This window comes from Emiliania huxleyi (assembly GCF_000372725.1).
Source record: "Emiliania huxleyi CCMP1516 unplaced genomic scaffold EMIHUscaffold_478, whole genome shotgun sequence".
NCBI classification, from domain to species: Eukaryota; Haptophyta; order Isochrysidales; family Noelaerhabdaceae; genus Emiliania; species Emiliania huxleyi.
Window position 1 is genome coordinate 6,387 of NW_005198407.1, and position 9,382 is coordinate 15,768.

Here is a 9,382-nt window from a genome sequence, read left to right on the forward strand (position 1 = left end):
TGGGGGTCCTTTTTCCCGGATGTAAGACCTTCCGAAATGTGGGCCGGTGAGGGCGTCTTTTGTTAGGCGGCCTCCCGTTGCCGGGCCTGGTAGGTCCCCTCAAAGGGCGGGAGGCGAGAGGGGCACTTGTCGAATTCGGAGTCCATGGGCGGGCTTGGGGCCGAGTAGAGAGGATCAGGGCGGGTGGCCTGGAGCCCGGCAAACCGCCAAAAATCGCGGCGCCGGGGCGGGAGAGCGCACAAATAAAAAAAAAGAAGAATACCGCGATGTTAGCGGCAATACGCACTCAAGGGAAAAAGAAGAACAAAACAAAAACGTGGTCGTGGGGGTGGGGGGGGGGGTACAGTTTTGCAGAGAACGCCCAGCCGGCACCCAATGAGCACCCAGTGTTTGCGTTGAGCGGGGTGGGGTGCGCCCCAAGCCCGCGGACCCACGCCCTACCCCTCTTTGCTTTAAGCGGGTTCGCCGAGCGAGACTCGCACACGGAATCGCTCGACACTTGCACGGTCGCACACAAAAGACCTAAACGTGCACAACACTGGGCACGTCAGGGCACGTGACACTGCTCACTGGGCACGTATAAACTGGGCACGTGACACTGGACGTGCGTGACTTGCGCACCGGCACCAATTTGCACAACACCGGACTTGCGCACCACTGGCACGTGACTTGCGCAACGGGACGTGCACAACACTGGGCACGTGACACTGCTCGTGACACTGCTCACTGGGCACGTAACTGGGCACTGGCACGTTGCTTGCGCACCGGCACCGATTTGCACACAGCACTCGACGCACCGGCACGACTCAGGCACCGAATGGGGAAAAGAATTCACCGGAGACACACCGGGGCGCCGGCGACACGGTCAGGGCGGTGGGACGCCGCTGGGGCACACCGACTCCGGCTCTGCAGGGAGCGCCCGGAATGCCACGGCAAACCAGTGCGTGCCTCGAGCAGCACGCCCTTCCTCGTTCACGACAACGAGATTGATCTCTCCATCGGCGGCCATGAGTTTGCCCGACATGTACGTGGTGAACACATCCATCGGGAGCGGCCCTCGGAGCCAGCGGAGCTGCGCCAACGGTCCATCAGGGTTGAACGCCTTGACGATCTGAATGATCTGGTCGCCCTCCAACTGCGCTTGTTCCCTGTCTCGTGTTGCGGTGCGCTCCCAAGCTGGGGGAGGGGGCGCGCGCGTGTCGATACAAGGTGGGGCGCGAGGATAGGGTCTGAAGTCCGTGGGAGAGGAGTAGCACGGAGGGCGTCGGGGTCCTGTACAATAAGTTCCATTCTGGTAGGTGGCGGACAAATCACACCGCAAAAACACATGTGTGCACGGTGACCGGCTTATTGACGCATGTTCGACGCCAGCAGCTCGCCTGCTTCCGCATTAAGTTGCTCAACATGCTGCTGTGCCTGCTCAGCACGCAGCCGCGCTGCATGCGCAAGTGCTGTGAAAGCATCGCCTTCCGCAACCCATCCGCCGCATATCGCGTCCGCCATATCAGCCATACCCGTCGCCCCATCGGCCAGCCCGAGATTGAAATCCACGCGAGCCAGATAACGGTCGCGCACAGCGTGGAGCGCGAGCTGCTGCTGCGTCAAAGATGCCTCCTGCTGTAGCCTGGCCGTCTCGCTCTCAAACTCGTTGCGGAGGCTCTGCTCGCGCATCGCGTCGGTGACGATGAAAGCACCGTGCCTACGATGGTGTAATCCAACTCAGCGCTGTACGAGTGGCGCGGCACAAGAGCTGAGACCGCCCGCGGCAGGCGCTCTTGGCGTCTGTCTCAGGGCCTGCGAGGCGGACTTCACGGCCATCGCACACACAGCGGGGAGATGGCTTCGCTACGCCGCGGCGTTGCCTCGCCGCCTCGCTCATGCAGCACCCGTTGCGCCTGCAGCGATCGGCACTACGGTCAGGAACTGCCACACGTGCCTTTGGGGAATCAGCTGGGACCAATGAGGTCAGCTACCTCTCTCTCTCTTTCTCTCCCCCGTGCGGTTGTGAGGAGCTTTGCGGCTTACCGCCGAGCTTCACGGGAGTCGCGTTCGGATGACCGCTCGGCTTCGTTCATGCAGACCTCGTCGGAGAATGCTGCGAGGAAGTCGTCCAGCCTCTGCAGACCCCTGCGGCGTTTCACGCGTGGCTCGTGCGACATATTTCCTCCTCTTGGTCGCCTGGCCGCAAGGCAAAGCGACGTTGTCCACGCTGCGCTGATGTCACCGCGAGGCTGCGACCCTATCAAGGTCGCGCTCGGAACCAGCGCGGCATTTCATAGCTCATCGCCTAGGTACTTGTAGCACCTTTGCGACTCAAGGGGCGGCGGTGGGGCCTGGTAGCAAAGTTTGCAAGGGGGCATCCAAGGTGTCAAAGAAGGCAGGGTCGAGGACAGGTAGGGCAAAGCAAAGGCATGGCGAACGAAGACAAAGACATAGCTTAGTTAGCAAAGACAAAGACTTTGACAAAGACATAGATAGCTTAGCTTAGCAAAGACAAAGACAAAGCTTAGCAAAGACAAAGACAAAGACAAAGACATACATAGCTTAGCAAAGACAAAGACATACATAGCTTAGCAAAGAAAGACATACATACATAGCTTAGCAAAGACAAAGACATACATAGGAGACATCATAGCCTAGGAGACATCATAGCCTAGGAGACATCATAGCCTAGGAGACATCATAGCCTAGGAGACATCATAGCCTAGGAGACATCATAGCCTAGGAGACATCATAGCCTAGGAGACATCATAGCCTAGGAGACATCATAGCCTAGGAGACATCATAGCCTAGGAGACATCATAGCCTAGGAGACATCATAGCCTAGGAGACATCACAGCCTAGGAGACATCACAGCCTAGGAGACATCACAGCCTAGGAGACATCACAGCCTAGGAGACATCACAGCCTAGGAGACATCATAGCCTAGGAGACATCATAGCCTAGGAGACATCATAGCCTAGGAGTGCAAAGTGACTTATGTGGTGTGCAAAGTGACTTATGTGGTATCTGTTGCTCAAGGGAGGGGGGTGGGTAGAGCTCTAGCAGACTTGAAGGGCCACCACAGATGGTGCTGAGTGGCTGCCAGTTCGAGGCCGCTGGGGGTTGGGCTAGGAGGGTTGGGCTAGGAGGGCTGGGCTAGGAGGGCTGGGCTAGGAGGGCTGGGCTAGGAGGGCTGGGCTAGGAGGGCTGGGCTAGGAGGGCTGGGCTAGGAGGGCTGGGCTAGGAGGGCTGGGCTAGGAGGGCTGGGCTAGGAGGGCTGGGCTAGGAGGGCTGGGCTAGGAGGGCTGGGCTAGGAGGGCTGGGCTAGGAGGGCTGGGCTAGGAGGGCTGGGCTAGGAGGGCTGGGCTAGGAGGGCTGGGCTAGGAGGGCTGGGCTAGGAGGGCTGGGCTAGGAGGGCTGGGCTAGGAGGGCTGGGCTAGGAGGGCTGGGCTAGGAGGGCTGGGCTAGGAGGGCTGGGCTAGGAGGGCTGGGCTAGGAGGGCTGGGCTAGGAGGGCTGGGCTAGGAGGGCTGGGCTAGGAGGGATGAGCAGCGCCATCCTCCCGACCCGCCTCGCCGACCTGGCTCGGGGCGACCTTGCCTCGCTGCGCGCCTTCCTCTCCGGGGAGGGGACGCGCGGCACGTCGCTCGCGGCCCAGCTCGACGCGCGGCACGACACCGAGAAGCAGGACACGCTGCTCACCTGGGCCGCTCGGCACGGGCAGGCCGAGGCGGTGCGGCTGCTGCTCGAGGGCGGCGCGAGCGTCGGGGTGACGACTGGCGGCGGCGCTTCCGCGCTGTGGTGTGTGGGTAAACGAAAAAAGTAGCGCCCAATTCGTCTACGTACGGCTTAGTGAGTGGTTGGGGTGGCCTCAGGCATCCCCAAGGGAGCCTCTGCGGTGTCACATAAGCAGCTTAGTGATTGTCGAGACTTTAAAGTATTCGTTTGAAGATCTCGCAAACAAGACAGACACTACTATGGTCACCAGTAAACGAAAATTCGACTTTGAGGGATAATATCTCAAAAGACTGGGTGAGAGCATAGCATTATTATTGCATATCAGGCCGCATAAGGTCAGACTTGACCCCACAAGCATCAAGAACCCGATGCTCCGGCTCGACTGTGCCGGCACACTGCCTCCTCGCGCACGCTGCTAGCAGCCGTCGCGGCCCGTGGTGCACCAGAGAGAGAGGTCGACGCGTTGCCCCCGCCGGCGACCCCGACCGGCTCAAGCCGGCCAGAAGGTGTGTGGTGACGGCGCCGTGGCAGGAGTGCGGAGATGAGCTCGCCGAACGCGAGCAGCAGATGGCCAAAGTGTGCCAGCGCGAGAGCCTCGCGAGCGGGCGCAGAAGGAGCTCGCCGTGACACGATGCCGGGCGGTGGTGGTGCTCTGGCGACTGTGCACAGTGGGCTAAGTCAGGCTGCAACAGGGCAGCACGATGGTAGTGCCCTGCTGCAGCCTGGCCTGACATGCACAGGGCGAACAGAGACACTACTATCGTCTGGCTACTTTCGTATACCCACAATCGTTGCGCGGCCTTCGGGCGGGGCTGCGCCTCGGTGCCCCCCGCCCCCTTCGGAGCCCCCCTCCCCCCAGCGTCCATGGAAGCCCCCAAGCATCCATGGAAGCCCCCAAGCATCCATTGAGACCCCCCAGGGAGACCCTCCAGGGAGACCCCCCAGGGAGACACCCAAGGGAGACACCCCAGGGAGACCCCTCGCGGCAAACGGAGTCCCTCCGACGGCTAGAAAAGAGGATCCGACGTTTCGCCATCACAGCCGATCACCCGGCGGACGCCTAAAATCGCTAAGGGAGTAAGCCACCAAGATCACTCCACCTTGTGATCACTCCACCTTCTCGCTCGCGCTCTACAGGCAACTCCCTGTCTGACTCCACCCGCTCCCTGTCTGGCTCAAGCCCCTCACTCCACCGCCCGGTCTGCTCACTTCGCCGCCATCCACGTCCGATTCGGTCGCAGGATCCATGTCGCTCCGGATGCTGATCCCGCTTCTCACCTTTGGTGCGCTCGCCTCTGCTGCGCCGGTCGAGCGGGCACTTGCAGACGACAGCTGCACTGCCAAGTGGCCTGACAGCTACTGCACAGGAGACGATACTTGCCACGGACACCCGAAAACGAAATGCGGCGGGGCCTCGCCAGCTCCAACTCCGCCGTCTGATCCGGCGGGCACCCTCTTCCTTCTGTTCGAGGCGCTCGGCGAAGGCATCTCGGACTGGCATGCTTTGCCAGACTCGTCCGCATTCGGCAAGGTCGGCATCAACGTGCCCAACTTCTTGAAGGGATCCTATAGCATTGAGCTCTGGTCGCAGGTCGAGAGCCAAGTTTCGACTCCCACGGAGCGCTGGTTGAACATCTACTTTGGCAAAGACGCCTTGCCCGCCCTTGCGCAGTGCAACTTCGCCGCCAACGACACGGCGCACAAGGCTTGCTCTGCAGCGCTCGCGGATTACATCGACGCCGAGTACGCCGGCGCAGACCTCACGGGCATCTCTTTCGACGACGAGGTTGGTGACCCGAGGTTCATCGTTGCAGCCATGGAAAGCTACGCTGCCGACCACGGCCTCCTCCTCGGCTGGAGCCAAACCCTGAAGGCCATGGAGAGGGAATCACCGCGCGGCCTGGGCAGCACGAAGTGGGACTACAGCTGGGGCCAAGCATACACGGACGACACTACTCTGCTCTATGCCGCGAAGGGTTGCGCTGCGTCGGGCGACTTTTGGGATCTCGTCGCGAAGAGCCACCCGGTGGCTAATCACTGGTGGAGCGAGCACATGGTGCCCATGGTGTGCGGCGGGGGCAACTGCCAAGAGCCACCCGCGAGCTACCGTGCGGGCGACGAGTGCGTCGACGAGCGACTCTCGCCTGCAGCGCTCGACGCCCTGTTTGCAGCGCGGGCTGGGTTCGCAAACGCCGCCGTATGGTACGGGGCGGTTGCGGCTGAGACCGGCGGGATCGACGGAAACACCTGCTACCTCTCCGCCGCCAAGGGCGACTGGAAGAAGGGCTGCGTTGAGGACGGAATTGCGTACAAAAAGAAGGCGTGAAACGTTGTCTTGCTGCGTACTTGAACATGGTCCATTGTTTGCAGCACTCTGTTCATTAGCTCCTCGTCTCTGCGTGCCCTTGTCCATTGTTTGCCGCACTCTGTTCATTAGCTCCTCGTCTCTGCGTGCCCTTGTCCGTTGTTTGCAGCACTCTGTTCATTAGCTGCTCGTCTCTGCGTGCCCTTGTGCTTGTCCATTGTTTGCAGCACTCTGTCCATTAGCTCCTCGTCTTTGCGTGCCCTTGTTTGCAATTCTCTTAGCTCTGACGAGGGAGTTTTGTTGTACATTTCTTTTTCTCAGTGTTAGTGCCAGTGCGCGCCAGTCCCGTGCCCAGTGTCGTGAGAGGAGCTTGTGAAATTCTTTCGTTCTCGTCGCGTGTGGCGTGAATCGTGCTGTGCTACGCGGCTGCCTGTGCGACCGGGCAGTAAAATTCTTTTTCTCGAGAGCATGAGAGGGAGAGGGTCGTACAATTCTTTTTCTCGCACAACAGTGGGCTGGTAAAATTCTTTTCTCGTCTTGGCACGGACCACGGTAATCCGGCACGTGTTGGACGCTCCATTCCTTGGTCAAAGTACAGGTTTCGATCCGGGCCACCGCAAATTTTGATCAGCAAATTTCGAGGGGCGGCCGCAAATTTTGAGGTAGATTTTGATTGACAAAATGCGCAAGACCAGACGGTGTAGCTGAGCAGGGCGTCGGCCTCGAAGGACATCGAGTACTCGAGCTCCTCCTTCTCGGGCGGCGCGCGCGCCGTGGCGGCCAGCGCCGGTGCACGCGTCTTGGAGGCCGCCTTCGAAGAGGAGGAGGCAGGGGCGGCCGAGTCGCGGCCGAGCTCCTCCAGCTCGAACGAGTCGGACGCGTCGAGTGAGCGATCAGCGTGGCCGGCATCGATCTCAATGCTGGAGTTCAGGTCCGACATGTCGAGCTCGTCAGCCATCGTGCCCTTGCCGCCGGGCGCGAGCGAGTGCCCCAGCGTGGCGGTTGCCGACGGCCCGCCACCTCCTCCGCGCAGCGGCGCCGACTTGGAGAGGCCGGAGCCAGTGGTCGTCGCGGCTCTTGTCGCGCCTGGTCTGGGTTCTTCTTGGCCTTGCGTCGGCCATCCTCTCCTGCACCCTTCCTGCGGGCGGATGATGCCTCGTTGGCGTCGCCGGCGAGCGCGGCTGTCTTCCTGCCGCCCGTTCTTCACCTCATTACTTCCTTACGAAGGTGGTACTTACTTACCTCTCTCTCACAGCACACTGGCACGACAAGGATGTGTGGACTGGGGGACACTGGAACGGACACATCGACACGCGGACAAAAAAAAAGCGCACACGCACACCTCGCAAGCAAGCAAGCAATCCGTCAGCCATGAGGGTAGTCACGCACCCAACACAAACCAACGACCCATTTTAGACTCCATCGCCACTGGGCGCGCAAAGAGTCGGTCCACACACGCACAGGGACAACGCTCTGCTGCCGGCGTAAACACACAAAGAGTACAAGCGGAATATCAACACGATCTGTAGAGGCCACGTGCGGGCCGGGTCACGTGGCTCCGCGTGGACGTATCCTTGAGCAGACACGACCCGTGCATCTCCCGCTCCAAGCGACACTGCACCTTTCTCGTGCGGCGTCTGTCCCCCTCAAGAGACGCAACGAACACCGCTGCTCCCTCCGTGGCACACCGCCTCGCCCTTGGAGTGCACCCCTGCACTACTCTCGGTCTCGCGGGCGGGGCCATTTTGTAATCTTTTTCAATGTATGTAGCTCTTACGTACATTCCCAGAGGAGGACTGCTGACACGTTTGGCGATGAGAAGCGATCCGATTTTAGCCTCACATCTCGCGCCGGGTCCGATCGGTCCCCGCACGACGTTTTTCTTCTTTCTGGCGGCCATATATATGCACATGAACATGAGCGGCGCCATCCTCCCAACCTCGCCGACCTGGCTTGAGGCAGCCGCGAATTCTTTTCCTGCAGTTGTCATCATTTTGCTTCTTTTTCTTGGAGTCGCTTAGGCGGCTCCCGTGGTGTACCTGTGTTAGTGCCAGTGCGCGCCAGTCCCTTCCCCAGTGTCGTACGAGGGAGTGGTTGTAAAATTCTTTTTCTTGCCTCCGTTGTGTGAGGGCGTCAGCATACGCTAGCATACGCTCACTGTTTTCGCCGTTGGGGCGCCCGGTGTGCATACGGGGTGTCCCCTCACCTCCCCGGTGCCTATGTCGATCGATTTGGGAGCCTTTCTGTGTTCACACCTCTGCCAAGGACTCTCACGCCCCCCTCTTTTGGCGATTCCCTTGTCCAAAGTTCGAGTGATAGCCAAAGATACACTTGACTATACGTTTCAAAGATACACCTTTATAACATTACACCGGTGTATCTTCAAGATACACCTCTTCGTTTGGGCCGCGGTGTATCTTCGTATGAAGATACACATCTTCGTTCGGGCCGCGGTGTATCTTCGTATGAAGATACACCTCTTCGTTTGGGCCGGGCCGTGTATCTTCGCATAAGTGTGTCTTCAGTGTATCTTCCGTCCGTTTAGATACACGGAGGAGTGTATCTTCTCTCATGACACATACCTCCCTCCGGGGAACCTCCCAAAGGGGGGGGGCGTGAGAGTCCTTGACCTCTGCCACGACCACTGTACTGTATGCAAGTGTGAAGTGAGCGTGTGGCGCGGCCGCGGCTTGGGCCACCCGGAGCTCCCACAGGGGTGGCTACCCCGTACACCCTTCGGCGCGGCGGCCGCCGGCGCGCGTCGCGCATTAGTTTACCGCTTTTGTGAGGACAGCTCAACACGAGACAACGATACATCCCCAGCATGCGGGGCTATTCGCTATACAACGTTACAACCCCGCGTAGTCACCTGGCGGTTGCCCTGCCCCTGGCAGACCGGGTACGATATGGAAATACGGTAGGAAAGACTGCAGCGCCGCGCACATTGCACAAGCGTGCGGAGCGGGGCGGTCGCGGCCGCGATGCGCTGCGCGTCGGTCCGGCCCCGCGCTCAGCCCTTCTTCATGAAGAAGGCACCCATAGTCTTTTGGCCCTTCTTGAGCGGCTCGGCCACTTTCGGCTTCTTGGCAGCGGCCGGCTTGTCTGGCCGCCGCTCCTCCTTGGCAGCCGGCGCGAAGGACTCGGACGAGGACGAATGGCTCGCCTGTGGCGAGTGCGCCACCGCGGCGCCTCAGGCATGACCCCCCCCCCACCCCCGAGTAAGTAGAGAGTTTTGGTTCCGAGACCGTGACGCGGGGGGCGTACTACGCAAGCCAGCTGCGCATGTGTAAGCTCGAGGACGCGCAGTCCGCGCGCTTGAGACGGCCATCGCTCTAGGCCCCCTGGGGGCAGGGCCGCC

General features: G+C 60.5%; 3 protein-coding genes across 3 annotated transcripts in view; 1 reads left to right on the forward strand and 2 right to left on the reverse strand.

Moving 5' to 3' along the window:
- The window catches only part of EMIHUDRAFT_119362 (hypothetical protein), a gene marked incomplete at both ends in the record, with an annotated part of 8,220 nt that extends 6,061 nt beyond the window's left edge, over positions 1 to 2,159 (reverse strand). Inside the window, 2 exons of the mRNA XM_005767843.1 lie at positions 1,576 to 1,699; positions 2,059 to 2,159. Of these exons, the coding sequence (XP_005767900.1) occupies positions 1,576 to 1,699; positions 2,059 to 2,159 (225 nt within the window). The remainder of the gene's footprint in view (positions 1 to 1,575; positions 1,700 to 2,058) is intronic.
- Positions 2,160 to 4,829: 2,670 nt separating this feature from the next.
- EMIHUDRAFT_445582 (hypothetical protein) lies at positions 4,830 to 6,492 on the forward strand. Its single transcript, XM_005767844.1, has 2 exons — positions 4,830 to 4,856; positions 4,961 to 6,492. Exon 2 carries the CDS (start codon positions 4,966 to 4,968, stop codon positions 6,043 to 6,045), a length of 1,080 nt encoding a protein of 359 aa, XP_005767901.1. The 5' UTR covers positions 4,830 to 4,856; positions 4,961 to 4,965; the 3' UTR covers positions 6,046 to 6,492.
- A 2,542-nt stretch (positions 6,493 to 9,034) lies between these two features.
- Positions 9,035 to 9,382, reverse strand: part of EMIHUDRAFT_245820 (hypothetical protein) — a gene marked incomplete at both ends in the record, with an annotated part of 1,493 nt that continues 1,145 nt past the window's right edge. Inside the window, one exon of the mRNA XM_005767845.1 lies at positions 9,035 to 9,187. Within this exon, the coding sequence (XP_005767902.1) occupies positions 9,035 to 9,187 (153 nt within the window). The remainder of the gene's footprint in view (positions 9,188 to 9,382) is intronic.